We start from the raw sequence: 19,252 nt of genomic DNA, 5'->3' as shown, positions 1-19,252 counted from the left end.
ATTAATAAAATAATTCTGTTTCATATTTTCGTAAGAAGAAGTTAAACAAGTAAGCACTTTTAAAAGAGGGAAGTCAAGAGACTTTAAGCATTTTATAATCTTCCTCAGCACTTAAGAAAGGCAACCTCTCCACCTTAGAGCCACAGCAGCATCAGAAATGATGCTTTGTAAATATACGTGTTAATATGTATTATTTTTGTGTTCCATTTGGTTTTTACTAAGCTTTTTCTTAGTAAAATCTGCTGGAAAATTCTAGACAGGCATAATTTCTTTTGAGAAATAGTTCTGGTTACCTGTTACTCTAGTCATATATTTTCTGATGATTTGACCACCTTGGTTTACTTTCAATACTATTACCACCAGCCTGTTCTGATCAAGATAATCTTTCTCCTGTGTCTTATTATAATAACAATGTGTTTATGCTATATAATACATTTTTATGCTATATAATACATTTTTATGCATTAAAAATATTTTTGCTAGATTTCCGTTTTGCAGATGTTGTCAAGATAATAAATTTTTTAGTAGGCTGATTGTAATTAATTGGAAAGAATTAATTGACCATGTCAGGGTTTTTGCATTTCTCCCTCCAGTTGGCAGTATCATATCTGATCACAGCATCCTCCTGCGCCTCTCAGGGCCTTGCTCATCCCCTCCCTGTGAGTCCAGCACCGAGATCAGTGGCCAGAACTGCCCCGGAATAGGTGGGGTTTACTTGCAAAAGAAAATCCTTCAGATTACCAGGAGCACAGCCAAAAGAACAGACAGGATCAAGAAGGCCACTGAGGAGAATAGAGACAGGACAAGTTGTGAGAACACAACCAGAAAAAGAATGACATCCCCGTTTAGAAGATTTAGGGAAAGAACTCTTTCAAGGGAGAGACTAGTCAACAGCCAAAAAGAGGACGCAGATCACAATCAAGCTACAGACAGCTGTGAGAAAGTGAAGGATGTTGGAAGCAACATCAAAGATGAGAAAGGGAGTGACATCTTCAATTCAAATAGCCGAGGCAACAGTAATATTTTAAACTGCTTCCATACGCGATTCAAGTCTAAAAGGAGGAAGACACTCTGACGAAGTTCCTTATTACAGTGTTAAATTTGTTTTCAGTTATTAATGTAAATGTAGCTTGAATTAAGCCACTTGGAGAGACAACTTAGTAAGATGCTATTAATAAGCATTTTATGATTAGTATTACAGGTCCTCTTACAACAAAGTAATCTTGATTAAAAGTGCCTTATTTGTACATGTTATTTTACTAATGTATTGAGTTAGTAAATGTTATACACTTGTTTTCTGTAGTTGGCTTTATTTCCTACAGCTGGGTCTGTGAGCGAAATAAATATAGAACCTTTTCAGGAATTAGTGTTCATTTTCGCCATAAAACCCCTGGTAAAAATCTGATTTGATTATTATTTTTTTAATTATCTGATGGTTATTTCTCTTTGCCTTAGAGAATTTTATTGACATCTTAGTACTCCCTACAGCATTATAAGCTAATGGACAAAGATGTTTTTAGGAGGCAAGAAATTGGATCTTTTTCGCATCCATTTTTTGTATTATCTGTCTTTCACATATCTCTGATTGTGAAAGGAGGAACTGATCTAACAGTAGGTTCAAAGCCATTTGGGAAACTTGTTTAAAACTGTATAAATAAGCTAGGTGCAGTGGCGCATACCTGTAATCCAGTGGCTCAGGAGATGGAGGCAGGAGGATTGAAAGTTCAAGCCAGCCTCAGCAATTTGGTGAAGTACTAAGTAACTCAGTGAGACCCTGTCTAATAAAATACCAAATAGGGCTAGGGATGTGGCTCAGTGGTCAAATGCCCCTAAATTCAATTCCCAGTACCAAAAAAGAAATTATATTACTATGCCCCACCTAGACCTCATAAGTTGCCAGAAGTGGGCATGGGAATGTGTATCTTAGTAAGCTTTCCAGGTGATTCTTGAAATACATTATATTTGAGAAATAACTAACACACAAGGATGAAATTATTTTTAAAAAGTGAGTCAAGTGTGTTCCAAGAATAAAAGAGCAATGATTTTTCTTTTAAGGAAGTTTTTTTATTTTTTTATTTTATTTACCATATCCATTTTATTGATCCTCTTGAAAATTGATCAGTTTATGGGCATTAGCAAATAACAATGATCCTCAAGATCAAAGATGTGCAACTCAGGAGGCTAGCTTGTCTTGACTTAACCTGGTTCTTGGGCCCCTAAGCCATGGGTTAATTGCACATTTCCTGGGGCTTGATACTTCTCCTTGAAATAGTTAATGAGGCCATTAATGTGATTATTGCACAACACATTTTTTCTTGAATGACTACAGTCATGGGTGAATAAACTCCCAAGAGTTTTAATTCAGAAAAAGATCTTGGAGCTTAGGTAGTTGACTTCCTCTCTGTATGTATAAGAAAGCTAAGGCTCTAAAAATGCTAGTAACATACCTGAGGGATTGGTCCAAGGTCATATCCTGTTGGATTGGTCCAAGGTCATATACCTGTTGAACCTCACTCCATGAACAAGAAGATACTGTTTGCTTTCTAGAGACCTGCCCCCTTGTTGGGTCACTTCCTTTCAACTTTGTTTTTGGATCCTTTTACCTCATTCCATCCTTACCCTTTTAACCCAAAGAATACAAAAGAAAATCTGGCTATCTGCTATGCAGTAAGTCACAGAAGAATTTAAAACATGTAGTCACTGTTTTGTTTTGTTTTGTTTTTTCCATTATATATTTTTCTAAATCTATCTGTTCAGCTGTTGAATATTCTTCAAAGAAATGAAGAAAAAGGAAAGTAGGTATATAATTAAGTCCAATCCAAAACAATCTTTAAAAATATGGAAACAGGACTGGGCTTGGTGATGCATACCTATAATCCCAGCAACTCAGGAGGCTGAGTCAAGAGGATTATAAGTTCAAGGTTAGCCTCAGCAATTTAGCAAGATCCTATCTCAAAAAATAAAAAGGACTGTGGATATAGCTCAGTGCTAGAATGCCTCTGGGTTCAGTCCCCAGTATAAATAATAGTATTAATAATAATGATGAAAAAAATAATAATGATGTTGAAACATAACTGGGGGTATGGCTCAGTAGTAGAGCTTTTGCCTAGAGTGTCGAATTCCTGGGTTTCATCCTCAGCATCACAAAAAAAATCAAATACTGAAACAGTGATTCTCAACTCGGAGCAAGACTTCTTAGGTGGCATAACCAGAACATCTTTGGTAAGTATATGTAGTTTGAAAAAGCAAAAATGTAGTCCTGACTTCCACCTTTACCTCAAGGTAGTATTTTGGATTTAAATCAGGCCAGGAAATATTTGTGTTAATCAAAGGAAGAGGGCATAGGGCTAAAAAGAAATTGAGAAACTCTATTATGTGTACTTCTTAATATTTGTAATGTACTTAATGCTTTTTTGTTTTATTAAATACTTGTGACTGTGTGAGAGCCTAGGCCAGATATACCCTTGGACAAATTCTTAGTAATACTGGATTTTGACTTTGCTCTTGAATTTAGAGTATTGGTGAGATGTGGGATAAGTAGGTTAACAGATATTTAGGGAAATACGTGGAGAAATTGGGCACTATTACATCTATATAGATATTTATATTTTTCTTTGTCCTCTCCCTGACTACTCCCACTCATATTCCTTTGAAGTTTGATTAGAGTTTTGGTTTGTTTGTTTTTTCCATTCAGGTTATGCACTTATACCATCAGCTAAATCGGACAACTTGTCGGACTCCAGCCATAGCGAGATCTCTTCACGGTCCAGCATCGTGAGCAATTGTTCTGTTGACTCCATGTCTACAACTCTACAGGATGAACGATGTTCTCAGACCATGGCAATCCCTGAATCCACTGGGACATTGGAAAAGACAGAGCACTCCTCAGGGATAGGAGACCATACTCAGCTTGGTCCTGGGTAAACCATCCTTATCTATGTTCAAATTATAAAACCTTAGCCAAGAGGCCATCAATCATTAAGCAGCATTCCCCATCTTAACCCTGTACCTTCCCTAAGTGGGAAAGTCACAAGACATTCCATAAAAGAATATGAAGGTCAAGCACATATTCTCTATGCCGAATGTGGAAATAAGTACATTTTTAAATATGTGTAGATGATTTCTTTTTCTTTTTGTGGTACTAGAGATTGAACCCCAGGACACTTTACCCCTGAGGTGCACCCCAGCCCTTTTTTATATTTTATTTTGAGACAGGATCTTGCTAAGTTGCTGAGGCTAGCCTCAAACTTGCCATCCTCCTGCCTTAGCCTTCCCTCCCTGCTAGGGATGCTTATTTTTAAAGTGTTACTGACTTGAAGTAACTTCTAAATGATAGAAGTTACTAGGGCTCAGGATTTAACCCAATGGTAAATTTGCATGGTAGAGTGCTTACTACGTAGCATGTTCAAGGCTATGGGTTGGATCCCCAGCAACACCACCCCTCTCTTCCCCCCCCCAAAAAAAAAAAAGAAAAAGAAACTGGCTTTTAGTTTAAGTGTGTCTCGAAAATTATGTAATAGAAAGTACACCCTCACCAGGTGTGGTGGCACATGCCTGTAACCTGTAATCCCAACAACTCCGGAAGTTGAGGCAAGATGATGACAGGTTCAAAGCCAGCCTCAGCAACTTAGTAAGGCCCTAAACATACTGAGACCCTGTCTCAAAAGTCTAAAAAAAAGCTGGAAGAATAGGAGAGGTTGGGGATGGAGGCTCAGTGGTTTAGTGCCCCTGGGTTGAACCCACAGTACCAAAAAAAACATGTACACCCAGTGTTGTACGTATCATAGACAGGTTGGGAAAGTGGTATCAGTCCTTAATCTTGTTTTCTGATATCATGATTTGAATAAGAATAATGAGCTATCAAAGATTAATTTTTTTAAAAAAATTTTAACTCCAGTATGACTGGGTAACAAGAAGTCCCAATTATGTACACCTATAGTACACCAATTAAAAAAATGTAGAAAGAGAAAAAAAATTAACTTCCAATTTCTCTTTAGAATCTTCCAATTTCTTTTTAGAATCAAGCAAAATAGAAATCTTCAATAAAGCATCAAAAAGCTTTAAAGTGATTATTGTTAAGCTTCATCTACTTTAATATCTATTTTAAGGTATATTCTAGATTTCATAGAGTAAGTATTTTTATAAAAATTAGGGTTTTCTTTTTTTTTTTTTTTCCTTGTTTGTTTTTTGTTACTGTTTTGTTTTTTTTCCTGTCCTGGGGTCTAACTCAGGGCCCCAGGTATACTAGGCAAGCTCTCTACCACTGAACTACATCCCCAGCCCCAAATTCTAAATATTTTAGATGTCACAGACCATAAGATCTCTGTTACAACTACTTTGCCTTTATTGTTAACACCAAAACAGCTGTAGCCAATACATAAGCAAATCGGCATGACTATTTCCCATAAAACTTTATTTTTTTTAATATTTTTTAGCTGTAGTTGGACATAATATCTTTATTTTATTAATTATTTTTATGTGGTGCTGAGGATCGAATCCAGGGCCTCACACATGCTAGGCAAGTGCTCTACCTCTGAGCCACAATCCCAGCCCCCAATAAAACTTTATTTACAAAACTAGGCAGAGGACTGGATTTGACCTTGGCCTGTAGTTTGTTGACCCCTTTTCCATATTATAAATCAAAGGTTCACAAATATTTTGTGAAGGACTAGATAGGAAATATTTTAGACCAGCAGGCTGCATATGGTTTTATTTAAGCCCTTTAAAATATAAAAAACCGTTCTTTGCTCCAGACCATACCAAAAAAAAAAAAAAAATGAGCTGTTAGCTAGATTTGGCCAATCAGCCTAAGTTTGAGGATCCCCCCAAAAATGATAGGATTCATTTAATAGATTGTGGGGGAAGTTGCTGTTTACTTGGTACTATAATAGGCTAACTTCAAATATACCTTGAAAAGTAAAACATGGTTTCTTAAGCTGTGGATTCTTATGTCTGTATTCATTAGAGAAGAGTATATTGAAATAGAATGAAAAGGTTTACTTAATTTTATTCATTTCAAACCTTATCATTGCATTTTTCACTAAAAATGTATTTTTTAAAACTTTTTAGGAAACCTTGCCTAAGCATTTAAGTTTTTTTCATTGTATGTTTCTAGCTGTGTATGTTCTGTGTTTGTTATAAGAGCTTATACTTGGAATAGACAGAAGAAAGATTGCCCAATAAGCCAGTAAATTACTTCTAATTCTGTGTTATCTTCAATTGCAGGTGGATGCTTTCAAAACCATCTTTAATCAAGGGTTTAGCTGTCTCAGCTTCTATGAGCAATGAAGAGATTTCTCATGAGCATGTTGTTATTGAAGCAGCTGATAGTGGTCGTGGAAGTTGGACTTCCTGTTCAAGCAGCTCCCATGACAACTTTCAGAGCCTTCCAAACCCAAAAAGCTGGGACTTTTTGAACTCCTATAGGCATACTCATTTGGATGATCCCATTGCTGAAGTGGAACCCACTGACTGTGAGCCCTACTCCTGTCCTAAAGGCTGCTCTAGAACTTGTGGCCAGTGTAAGGGAAACCTAGAGACTAATCAGTTGAGACAAAGTTGGGCCTCCTCCAGTTCTCTCTCTGATACATATGAACCAAATTATGGGACAGTTAAACGGAGAGTATTGGAGAGCATCCCCACTGAGTCATCTGACAGCTTGGACCCAAAGGATGCCACTGACCCAGTTTATAAAACTGTCACTTCAAGCACAGAAAAGGGCTTGATTGGTAAGTTGTGTGCTTTGTTGTATACTTGGTATTCAGAGATTGTGGCAAAAAATAATATTAATAAGGCAGTGGAATATATTGGCCAGGATTTTATTCTTGGAAAAAATCATTCTCTTTGTCCCTAAAATTCATGGTTTCAAGAGTTTTGGAGCAGATATTCTAGCCATTAAAATAAAAAGTCTGGTGAGAAAATATGTAGTTAAGGAAATACATTTGACATGTTTTATTTTTTAAGATATTTTTGGTTCATTGAAGAATATCATCACATTACTATACAGTAGTAATAAAGATATTATTCTCTTTGTCATAAGGGGAAGAAATTATTTGGACCACAACTGCTAGGCATACATGGTAGAAACATTTATTCTTCTTGTTACTTTTAGGTAGTAAAAGTGAGAGGGGGAAATATGAATGAGCTTAGTGGTAGAGCATATGCTTAGCATTCAGGAGGCCCTGGGTTCAATCTTCAGCACCATGAAAAAAGAAAGAAATCAATCTGAAACATTTTTCATTATACCTTCCTTTTGCATATCATTAGTGTACAAAATCATTTGGGAATTTCATTCTAGGCTTTCTTAGTGTATTTAGCCATCAAATAATATTTTTGAAAAATGTATTCCCTGAATTATATAAATATTTGAATAGTCCCTGCTTTTCTACATATGTGGAATGACTATTTGTTAAATCTATATTATTCATGATTAGTTCTTAATTCTATGACATAGTCATGATATCACATTTAATTACTAAAGTGTGCTTATTTTATAGTCACTTGTTAAATTGCACTATAGATTGGGTGTTTAGCTCTCATTTTGCGTGTGCGTCGGGGCGGGGGGGGGGTTGCTGGGGGGGTGCTGGGGATTGAACTCAGGGCCTTGAGCATGCGAGGCACTCTACCAACTCAGCTATATCCCCATCCCCTAGAGACAGGGTCTCACTGAGTTGCTTATCACATTGTTTTTCCTAAGGTTGGCTTTGAACTTGCTATTCTCCTGTCTTAGCCTCTTAAACTGCTGGGATTACAGTTGTGTGCCACCACACCTAGCTAAAGTCACCATTAATTTTTAATGTCCACTGAAAATCAGAGAAATTTAATTTAAGATAAATTTTCTAAGATTATGGTTTTTTTTCTTCTCTATTTAATCCAAAAGCAGAAGTTAGAAGTAAGGTCCTAAAAAAAAAGATGAGTTCATCTTTATGGGTAAAGTTAAATTTGTCCACATGCTTGGATGGAGAACTAATCTGCCCAGTAGTACCACAGAACAGTGGTTCATGTCTCCAGGAAAGGGTGAAACAGCTCTCCAGCAACCCCAAACATCTTTTGAAAACTCGACTAGTCAACAGAGAATGATGGTTAGGGTGAACTTTTAAATGTTTGTCGTCTTTAGGACTAGTGTTAGTACAGGATGTGTCTCACACTTCTGTGATGTGAGTGCTAAACTGTAGAAGAAAGTTTATCATCAATATCATCTTCAGCACACTCTTTGAATGTTTATAAAACTTAACGTAATTGTATTTTAATGTAACCTGTGTTTTAAAACAGGTTTCAGTATTGTTTATTAAGGTAATCTGCTGTCATTATATTTAAATTTATTTTATCCATTTTAAGTTCTTTTGTCATCATAATAAGTTTCTGTGTGTGTTATTTCTACATTTTTCATTAACATTTCCACTGCTTATTTTTCATGCCAGTGTACTGTGTAACTTCACCCAAGAAGGATGATAGGTATAGGGAGCCACCTCCTACTCCTCCAGGATATATGGGAATTTCTTTAGCGGACATAAAAGAAGGACCCCACCTGCACCTAAAACCTCCAGATTATAGTGTGGCAGTGCAAAGGTCAAAGATGATGCATAACAGCCTTTCTAGACTGCCACCAGCTTCTCTCAGTAGCAGCCCTGTGGCGTGTGTTCCATCGAAGATTGTAACTCAGTCTCAGAGGCATAATTTGGAGCCATCCCATCCTAAACTAGCAGATGTGACTGATGCAGATAGCGAAGCAGATGGTATGTTGACAACCTACCTTAATGGGTCTTAAATGAATTGCTGAATTAATAGAAAATGATTTTTACTCTGGCTCTTTTGTGGTAATTAATGTTTTTTTTTTAATACCTTAAAAATCTCTATCTAAAAAAATAAGAAATCCCTAAACATGATTGTATGTTTTGTTTTGTTTTTTTAAATAGAGATGCAAGCTGCTCTTTTTTGTGATCCCAGTACCTTTCTGCTGGGTCCCAATGGAGTATTCTTATGTTTGATAGAACAGCAACTTAGTCTAATAGGATAATTTTGAGAGGAAACACTTGACATCAGTAGAGTTGTGATTTACATCAACACATGGAAGTGTTTCAAATGCCAAATTGTCTGAAATTATGTTATTGATACAGTTCCTCTTATTTGCAATATCCTTGACTGACTTTGTACCTGTGGTAATAATTTGAAAAATAATTGGCTTTCTTAAATCAAGTTTTTTTGTTTGTTTTTTGTGGTACTGGGGATTGAACCCAGGAACTGTATCCTCAGTCTTTTTTATTTTGAGACAGGCTTCTCACTATATTACCCAGGCTGGCTTCGAATTTTGCAATCCTCCTGCCTCAGTCTCCTGAGTAGCTGGGATTGTAGACATGTACCACCACACTCAGCAGAAATAAATGAAGTTTTATCCTTTTGAACAGTAAAATAATAAAATTAATTAAAAACATTTATGAAATTCCAGGTTTTTTTCACCCTTTGTTGTGATCAGAAGTGTCATTACAATAAAATGTGGGCCTTGATGGGCTGTTAAGGATTTTTTTGTTGAAACTGATAAATTTTCTAACAGCAACAGATCACTAGATTATTACTCAGTCTTCATTAACATGCTGATCTGCTATTTGTGGTTTTTTTTAATTTTCAGAAAATGAACAGGTGTCAGCTGTCTGACCATTGGATGACCCTTTTGAAGACCACCAAAAGTTTTGAAGAAGTGGACAGAAACCCTGATGATTCTGCAGGTCATTGCCAACAAATAGCTTACTGCTACTAACCCAGAGGTTTCATTCCTTATACTATGAGCAGTGAGATAGACCTGAGTGGTACTTGCTTTCATTTAATCTCTGAAGATGCAGTTTCCTCAGCTATTAATGCTGTGCCTGGATACCATTCTGCACTTTGTACACCATACCTGCCTTGGGACCACATTACAGAACCAATCCAAACTCAAGAGTCATCCCCATGTATATCACTGTAGATTTTCCTTTCACAAATTATTTTAAAGGTAGTGGTATTGTTATTTCCAAGCCATAGCTTGGACTAAAGGACAAATTCAAAATGTCTGCCAATATCAAGCTTTCTCTTGTATATTTAAAAAGTAATTTATTATTTAAAGTGTTGTGGTTTTGTTTGTATGTGGGAGCCATTGTTAGATGATGTTTGTTTGAGGTGATAAAACTGTCTCTGGTCTGACTAAACAGAAGTCATCTTTGTAAAGATGCTGTGCTTGATCTATATGGAGATGTAACTTGATCTGAGCACCAATGTGATGGGGGGGGGACGGGTTCAGTTTGAGTAAACTAAGAAGCCCTTTGCAGTGGAAGTGTTAGGAACCTTCTAGATCATGGTGTGAAATGAAGTTGCCACAGGGTTTCTTGTCAGACCTTTGGGAAAGGGGAGGGGAGGTAAAATGATAGGTGGAACCTTAATTTCCAAAGACTAATTCTTTCTGAAGTGAAAGTCATGCTGCATCTAATTATAAACTAAAAGTAAACCTAATAGAGAATGAGTTCTAAAGAATTCTACTCTAAGGAAACCCTAAACTAAAATTTCTGACAACTCAAGTATGGAGTTCATTTTTAAAAGAAGTATAATCATAGATGTTGTAATCATGAAGATGAATTTGCCCTTATGCATTGTCCTGCTACATATCCCACATCTCTCAGCACAAATTGCATCTAATCTTAATAAAACATGCAGCTCTGAGCCATCTCAGTAAAGCTCAGTAGCCCACCAAGGTACATAACTGGTTGAAAACTCTGTGGGAGAAAGAGGAGCTAGAAATGTAAAAATGATTGTCTCTTGGTTCTCATTTTAGCCCTTGAGGGACATAGCTTTCTGGCCTCTTGGGCATGGCATTCTTAATTTAAATATTTAATTAAAATTCCAGTGACTATTTGCTGTATGAAGTAGATTTTTCACATTTTTTACAAATTAAATATAATGTTTTCTACTTGTATTTAAATTTTTTTCATTTGTTTTTTAATGTAAAGGCAAATGGGATTTTCATAAACTTCTGTGATAACCAAAAAAAAAAAAAAAAAAGGAAGAAAAGGAGGGGAGGAAAAAAAAGCCAAAGCCATTAAGGTGCACTATCCAAATCAACTTGGAGCCTAAGGATTTACTTCAAAATGGTTCTCCATATGTGACCATATAGGATTTAGTTAGTGACTTCTTTTTTAAGAATCTGTATTTTTTTCCTAGCTTTCTTTCTCTCTTATTTTCTTGCCTGTCTCCTTTATTAAAATTATAAATGAATTCCAGGTGATAAATCATAGCAATTCATTTTTCCCATCAAAATGATGATCTCCTCGGGGGGGGCGGGGGGACATTAAGCTGAAACTTAAGCCTTAGAGATTAACCCCAGTATGTTAAAATAAAGCTAGATGGCTTCATAGCTTTCTTGGTTCTTTGAAGAGAAAAGTGAATCAAAAATCCTGGCTTGAAAGTCACACTCTAGTAATTTGGTCTATAAATAGTGGTTCTCTGATTATAAATTTTTTATTCTGTGATTTACATAACATCCTTTTTGTGTCCTCAGCAAAAAAAAGAAAAAAAAAGAAAGAAAGATATTTTTGCTATAACCACCTTTTTATCAAGTTTGGGTATTTATTCTCACCATTTTATATCCATTACTCCAGAAAAAAAATATGTGCTATTTGCACAGCATCTGTTTATTTAGCAGGTCTTTCAAACCAAATGGAAGCCTTACTGTGTTTGTTCTTAGTGGTGTAAATAATACCTTGCTCAGAGAGTTGAGGCCTGTGGTTTTGGACTTGCACCATGTAGCTGCCTTTGTTGTATTTAGCTTTAACTGTGAGTGGATCAGCTGATCACATTGATCAGGAACTAAAACCAAATGCTTTGTAGTTTGATAAGTATAAATCCCTTACAAAATCATGAACTATTGACTTCTTTCAAAATTTAGGGTACATTTCTCAGTCTTTTCTTAGTTTCTTATATGACTAGAATGGGGAAGCCTTAACCTGTCCTTGCTCCAGTTCCAAATCCCTTTTTGTGTTTGTTTTATAAATTTAAACTTCATTGAAAAGACTAGTGCCCACTCTTCCCACCACAACTCTACATCTGCCAAAACTTGTAAAACAGTAAACCTTGAGTGTAAACTTTTGCCAAATGTTAAATTTCAGCAGAATCTCTTCTTATGCAAGATTTGGAGAATTAGTAAATCCAGTATATAGTTCCATTAAAGTTTATTGTAATTAACAGATTCTCATTTCCTCGAATAATGATTTCAAGATGATCTTTGGGGAGAAGAATCTTTTAATGGTGATAAGTTTTCGTGAAGGTGATAAGTCAGATAGATCATTGTCATCTATGTCACCTTCCTGAGCATCTCTCCTAGACAGGAAATGCAGCAGTAATCATGGGGATTTCTAAGAATGAACTTAGAAATGTGTTATTTATAAAATATTCTTTCCCCTGCCCCACCCCCCAAAAAAGTGGAGCAGGGGGAGTTTCTTTGTATAGTTAAAACAGTGATTGTTATTTGGATACAAAACATTATGTTAAAGTGTTTGTATCCCTTGAGCATTACTTAAAGGCTAGGGGAAAAAAAGGATGACTCTTCAGAAAAGTGTCAAATACATTTTTAAAATTTAAACTTGAACCCCAATTCATCTTTAGCTTTTGTTGTGCTTCTTTTAAGGCTTCTTTATTTTTGATATACAGAATGCGGTTACACTTGATCTTTTAAATTGAAACGGTAAGCTTATCAGCAAAAGACAAAAACAAAATTGCACCATTGTAATTATCAAAATAGCAACTATACTGCACAATTCAGTGATTGTAAGGTATCCTATAACAAGCAATGTTTGTCTCCTATTTTTTGATACCTCTTAAACTTATGTCTTTTAGAAAGACAGTGCCTCTGTATGCTTTTTGTATTTTTACTGAGTGTAAATATTTGTTATATTTTTGGTTAAGAGAATGTAAAAGTACCATTTATTATTACCATATCTACTGATAACATTGGTGGAATCAATAAAGAGTCTACATTAACCTTCTCTGTACTTTATTGCAAATGTATGGAATAGATGAAATAATTACACGTGTGCACTCAAGAGTGCTGTTCTGGGATCTGTGTTGGTTAGAAGGCGGCCTTATGTTTTTAAGTGTGCAGAGAAATTGAAGTGGTCTGTTTTTGTTGATCATATGGAATCTGTGAAACAACGGTTTGTTTAGGTTAAAGTTGTATCTTGATTACAAACCAATTAAGAGTGACTTAAACTCCATTAGGGATTGTTTTTCTTTTATAACAGAAAAGTCACCAGACAAACTGTTCAGGGCTGATATAGTAACTCTACAGTGCTGTAAGGGACTTGGAGAACCTGACAGACCCCAAGGAGTCACCTCAGTACTTCAGGAAGGGAAGAACTTAGAGGAAAATAAACAAATGTATGTCTCTTTTTATTAGCAAAGCGAAAGGTTTTTCAGAAGTTCCATTTGTGTATTTCTACTTAACATCCCATCAAAACTGCTGTATGACCTCTGAGGAGATTAGGGAAGTGATCTGATCTGAGCATTTGATACCCCAAACAAAATTGGAGTTCTTTTCAGTGAAAAAGGAAAGAATGGGTATCAACTGGGCAGCATACTACTGCCAACTCCTTTGGACAAGTATGTGGTAATGCAGTCTTTTTATGGGACAGGGTCCTGTTGAGGAAGAAGGAAATTGTGCTTCAGCACCCCTTTGTAAAATCTCCAGTCATCCCTCTGAATCCAGAGAATGTTACTCCTATAGTAACCAAGTCTTCTTAGTTCTCCCTTTTCAACATATACACCACGTTTTCCCAGGCTGTTTTTTCCCCAGACAGGCTCTCTAGTCTCTCTAGTTTTTTCTTCGATTTAGAAAATATTAAACACAAATGAAGTTAGCTGGATAACAGCTAGCCAAAAGCATTATACCCTGTCCAGGAATTTGTAAAAGTTACTTTATTTGGGAGAAGAATCTAGATGTAATAATTAAACACTTTGGGGATAAGATTACTTTGGATTATCTGTTGGGCCTAAATGCCAGCAGAAGCGTCCTCATAAGAAAAAGAAAAAGAAGGGAAATACACAGAGGAAAAGCCATAATGAAGACAGAGCAGACAGATGTAGCCACAAGTTAAGTAATGCCAACAGCAGGAAATGGAAGAGATGGAGAGTTCTAGAGCCTCCAGGGGATGTGCTGCCCTGCTGACCTCTTCATTTTGGACTCTGGCCTTGAGAACTTTGAGATAATACATTTCTACTGTCTTAAGCCACCCAGTTTTTGATAATTTTTTAATAGTTCTAGGAAAATAACTTTATTTGCCTATTTTGGGGGGACCCAGACCCTGTAGTTCAGCAATGTGGTGATCTATAAGCAAACCTCAGGAACCTCCTTCAACTCTCCCCACTCCCAGGAAGCATGTGATTAATCTAGGAGAGAGAACTGGTTGTCACAGAGATGGTCTCCACCACAGCCTAGTCAGCCTATTGTTTTTCTCCCTTTCAAGGTAAGTATGTACCGGTATTGTGATTTTAATTGTAATTTCCATAATGATTGATTAATAATATGCATCTTTTCAAATACTTATTGGCTATTTGGATACTATTGCAAAGTGTTTAGGTTTTTGTTTTCTATTTGTTAAAATATATGAATGCATAATTAACTTATAATGAGCTTATATATCTAGCAATCTTGCAGTGTTCACTTAGAATCTAACACTTGGGGGCTAGGGATGTGGCTCAAGTGGTAGCGCACTCGTCTGGCATGTGTGTGGCCTGGGTTCGATCCTCAGCACCACATACCAACAAAGATGTTGTGTCTGCCGATAACTAAAAAAATAAATAAATATTTTTTTAAAAAAAGAATCTAACACTTTATGGATTCTTTTGGATTATTCTGCATGCTTAAATGCTCATAAAAACCTTATTTCTGGCCATTTTACATTTTTTTCTTATTACATTGACCAAAATATTCAGTTCTGTGTTAGGTAGAAGTGGTCAGAGTGGAATTCCTATCTTTGTTCCTGATCTCAGGGAAATCTTTCAGAAATCACCTTTAAGCATGCTGTTTGCTGTGGTGTTCATGAGTTTAAGGAAATCCCCTTTTACTTATATTTTGTTAAAAAGGATTTATGATTTAGCCAGCCATGGTGGTACACAACTATAATTCCAGCAAGTCAGGCAGCTGAGGCAGGAGAATCACAAGTTCAAGGCCAGCCTCGGCAGTTTAACAAGATCCTGTCTCAAAAAGGACTGGGGAGGACTGGGGGGTGTACCTCAGTGCTTGCCTAGCATATGTGAGTCACTGGGTTCGATCCTCAGCACAACATAAAAATAAATAAAGGTGTTGTGCCCATCTACAACTAAAAAATATATTTAAAAAAAAAAAGACTGGGGATACAGCTCAGTGATAGATTGGCCCTGTGTTCAATTCCTGCTACCACCAAAAAAAAAAAAAAAATTTACAGTTTATTGTCAATCACTTTTCTTGAATCTATTGATGATCCATCAAGTTGTTTTTTCATTATCTGTTACTGTGGTCTTTAAGGGAAGTTTATAGTCTTAAATGCATACATGAAAAAGAAAGACTGAATGTTGATTAAGCGTTATTCTCAAGAAACCAAAATAATAACAGAGAATTAAACCTAAATAGGAAATAGTTAATAGCAGAAATTAGTGAAATATATAATATGTCCCCCCAAAAGGTTAACAAACAATAAGTTATTCTTTGAAAAGAATGATAAAATTGACAAACTGTTGGTGATCAACATAAGGAAAAGGACATAATTAATGTCAAGACTGAAGAATAATCATGACTGTAAAGTTTACTAAAGAGAATGACATAGGGATTGATATTAAAACAGTTTATGGGGTGTGGTTCTGTGGTAGAGCATTGGGTTCAATTCTCAGTACCACAGAAAGAACAAAAAGTAACTTACCAAAACTTTAACAAGGAGGGACAAATTTTTGTAGTCCTATAATAAAGAAATTGGACGTAACATTTTTCCATTCCTTGATGGTCTCATGGATAGATTATACCAGAAAAAGAGAAAAAATAACATTGAATTTATATAACAAAATCTTAAATATAGGAATGTAGGAATATCTTAAATAGGAGACAATGCCATCAAAAATAATTAAGTCTCTCTGTTCCTCCCTACTTAACAGACAGCCAGTCGCTGGGTCACTAGGGCTGCTTTCAACTCTAGCACTATTGCCATCAGTGACCCCAACTACACCATTAACATGTCCCAGTATGAGTTCACCCATCATGAGGTCAATGGCACAGTCTAGGATGAGAATAGGAAGCTTGTGGTCAGTGGAAAGTCCATCTCCCAGGAGCGGGATTCCCAGCATCGAAGAGGGTGATGCTGGTGCTGAATGTGTTTTGGAGTCCACTGGTGTCTTCATTACCACAGAGAAGGCTGGGGCTTATTGAAGGGCAGCACCAAAAGAGTCATCATCTCTGCCCCTTTTGCTGATGTCTCATGTTTGTGATGGGTGTGAGCCATGAGAAGTGTGACAGCTTCCCTCAAGATAGTCAGCCGTACCTCCTGCACCACCAACTGCTTAGCCCCCTTGGCCAAGGGCATCCTTGACACCTTTGACGTTGTGGGAGAACTCATGACCACAGTCCATGCCATCACTGCTGGGGCTGACATTGCCCTTAACGACCACTTTGTCAAGTTCATTTTCTGGTATAACAATGGGATGGTGGACCTTGTGGTCCCCATGGCCTCCAAGGAGTTGAGTCCGCAGACCACCTACCCCAGCATGAACACAGAGGAAGAGAGAGGCCCTCAGCTGCTGGGGAGTCCCTGCCCCAACTCAGTCCCTCAACACACTGAGAACTCTCCTCCTAGTTTCCATCACAGACCCCTAAAAAAGGGAAAGGACTAGCAAGCCCTATTATTAAAAACCATCAAGAAAGTCACTGTACCCAAAAAATAAATAATTGATATATTTGCCTATATTTTTTTTTCTTTTTTAGTTATTCATGGGCACAATATATTTTGTTTATTTTTATGTGGTGCTAAGGATCGAACCCAGTGCCTCACATTTGTGAGGCAAGCGCTCTGCCACTGAGCCACAACCCCAGCCCCATATTTGCCTATATTAAAAACACTCATCAAAATTACTATTTGTAAAAAAGTTCAGAGAACTGGGTGCAGTGGTACATGCCTATAATCCCAGTAGCCTGGGGCAGGAGGATCAAGAATGCAAAGCCAGCCTCAGCAAGACCCCAAGCAACTCAGTAAGACCCTCTAAATAAAATATGAAAGGGCTGGAGATATGGCTCAGTGGTAAAGTGCCCTTGAGTTCAATCCCCGGTAGCAAAAAACAAAAGGCTTAGTTGGGAAACACTTAATTCTTAATAACCTTCAAAGACTTGTATTCAGAATATATAAAGTGTTTCTATATACAAAAGAAAAATCCCAATTAAAAAAAATAGTCAAAAGAAATGTGCACAAGTCTATAATTCCAGCAGTTTGAGAGGCTGAGGCAAGAGGATAGCAAGGTCAGCCTCAGCAATTTTGCAAGACCCTGTCTCAAAAAATAAAAAGTGCTGGGGATATGACTCAGTGGTTAAGTTCTCCTGGGTTCAAATCCCTGGCACCAAAAAAAAAAGAGGCTTTAGCATTTTATAGAAGAGAAAAAGCTATTGATAAACACATAGAGAGGTGCTTAATCTCATTTAAAAACCTCTGTAGGTCTGAATGGACAACAAGGTGTTAACTGCCCTCTCTGTGGAGTTGTAATGGCAGATGATCCTAGGTAGAAAACTGCTTAGGATGTAGGCTCTCTATTTACCTCTCTTATTGTATCTTTTGCTGAGAAAAAACTTTTTAGTTTGAGTAAGTCCCATTTGTTGATTCTAGTTATTAACTTTTGTGCTATGGGTGTCCTATTGAGGAATTTGGAGCCCGACCCCACCGACTGTAGATCGTAGCCAACTTTTTCTTCTATCAGACGGCGCGTCTCTGATTTGATATCAAGCTCCTTGATCCATTTTGAATTAACTTTTGTGCATGGCGAGAGAAAGGGATTCAGTTTCATTTTGTTGCATATGGATTTCCAGTTTTCCCAGCACCATTTGTTGAAGATGCTATCCTTCCTCCATTGCATGCTTTTAGACCCTTTATCAAATATAAGATAGTTGTAGTTTTGTGGATTGGTTTCTGTGTCCTCTATTCTGTACCATTGGTCCACAAATTGTACCATTGGTCCACAAATCTTTACTCCTCACACTTCAGATAGAGCCCTAATATCCAGAGTATACAAAGAACACAAAAAATTAGACAATAAGAAAACAAACAACCCAATCAACAAATGGGCCAAGGACCTGAACAGACACTTCTCAGAGGAGGACATACAGTCAATCAACAAGTACATGAAAAAATGCTCACCATCTCTAGCAGTCAGAGAAATGCAAATCAAAACCACCCTAAGATACCATCTCACTCCAGTTAGATTGGCAGCCATTATGAAGTCAAACAACAACAAGTGCTGGCGAGGATGTGGGGAAAAGGGTACACTTGTACATTGCTGGTGGGACTGCAAATTGGTGCAGCCAATTTGGAAAGCAGTATGGAGATTTCTTGGAAAGCTGGGAATGGAGCCACCATTTGACCCAGCTATTCCCCTTCTCGGTCTATTCCGTAAAGACCTAAAAAGAGCATGCTACAGGGACACTGCTACATCGATGTTCATAGCAGCACAATTCACAATAGCTAGACTGTGGAACCAACCTAGATGCCCTTCAATGGATGAATGGATAAAAAAAATGTGGCATTTATACACAATGGAGTATTACTCTGCATTAAAAAATGACAAAATCATAGAATTTACAAGGAAATGGATGGCATTAGAGCAGATTATGCTAAGTGAAGCTAGCCAATCCCTAAAAAACAAATGTCAAATGTCTTCTTTGATATAAGGAGAGTAGCTAAGAACAGAGTAGGGTCGAAGAGCATGAGAAGAAGATTAACATTAAACAGGGATGAGAGGTGGGAGGGAAAGGGAGAGAGAAGGGAAAATGCATGGAAATGGAAGGAGACCCTCAGAGGTATACAAAAGTACATACAAGAGGAAGTGAGGGGAAGGGGAAAAATAATACAAGGGGGACAAACGAATGTCAGTAAAGGGGGCAGAGAGAGAAGAGGGGAGGGGAGGGGAGGGGAGGGGAGGGGGGGGGATAGTAGAGGATAGGAAAGACAGCAGAATACAACAGACACTAGTATGGCAATATGTAAATCAATGGATGTGTAACTGATGTGAT

At 37.1% G+C, this 19,252-nt stretch overlaps 1 protein-coding gene across 9 annotated transcripts in view; it reads left to right on the top strand.

The window, feature by feature from the left end:
• Positions 1–12,999, top strand: part of LOC114080969 (rap guanine nucleotide exchange factor 6) — a 223,218-nt gene extending 210,219 nt beyond the window's left edge. For 6 of the 9 annotated variants that reach the window (XM_071612047.1, XM_071612046.1, XM_071612048.1 and 3 more), the window contains 4 exons: positions 3,695–3,920; positions 6,226–6,728; positions 8,421–8,735; positions 9,626–12,999. In XM_071612047.1, coding sequence (XP_071468148.1) covers positions 3,695–3,920; positions 6,226–6,728; positions 8,421–8,735; positions 9,626–9,651 — 1,070 coding nt within the window. In that variant the 3' untranslated portion in view covers positions 9,652–12,999. Of the gene's footprint in view, positions 1–593; positions 3,921–6,225; positions 6,729–8,420; positions 8,736–9,625 lie in introns of those variants that run through there. The other 3 variants (XM_071612052.1, XM_071612051.1, XM_071612050.1) reach the window with 2 other exon arrangements.
• The last annotated feature ends 6,253 nt before the right edge of the window (positions 13,000–19,252 follow it).

The sequence above is a fragment of the Marmota flaviventris genome, chromosome 5 (assembly GCF_047511675.1).
Source record: "Marmota flaviventris isolate mMarFla1 chromosome 5, mMarFla1.hap1, whole genome shotgun sequence".
NCBI classification, from domain to species: domain Eukaryota; kingdom Metazoa; phylum Chordata; class Mammalia; order Rodentia; family Sciuridae; genus Marmota; species Marmota flaviventris.
Note: the sequence above shows the minus strand (reverse complement) of the source record. Positions and strands in the feature narration are given on the sequence as shown.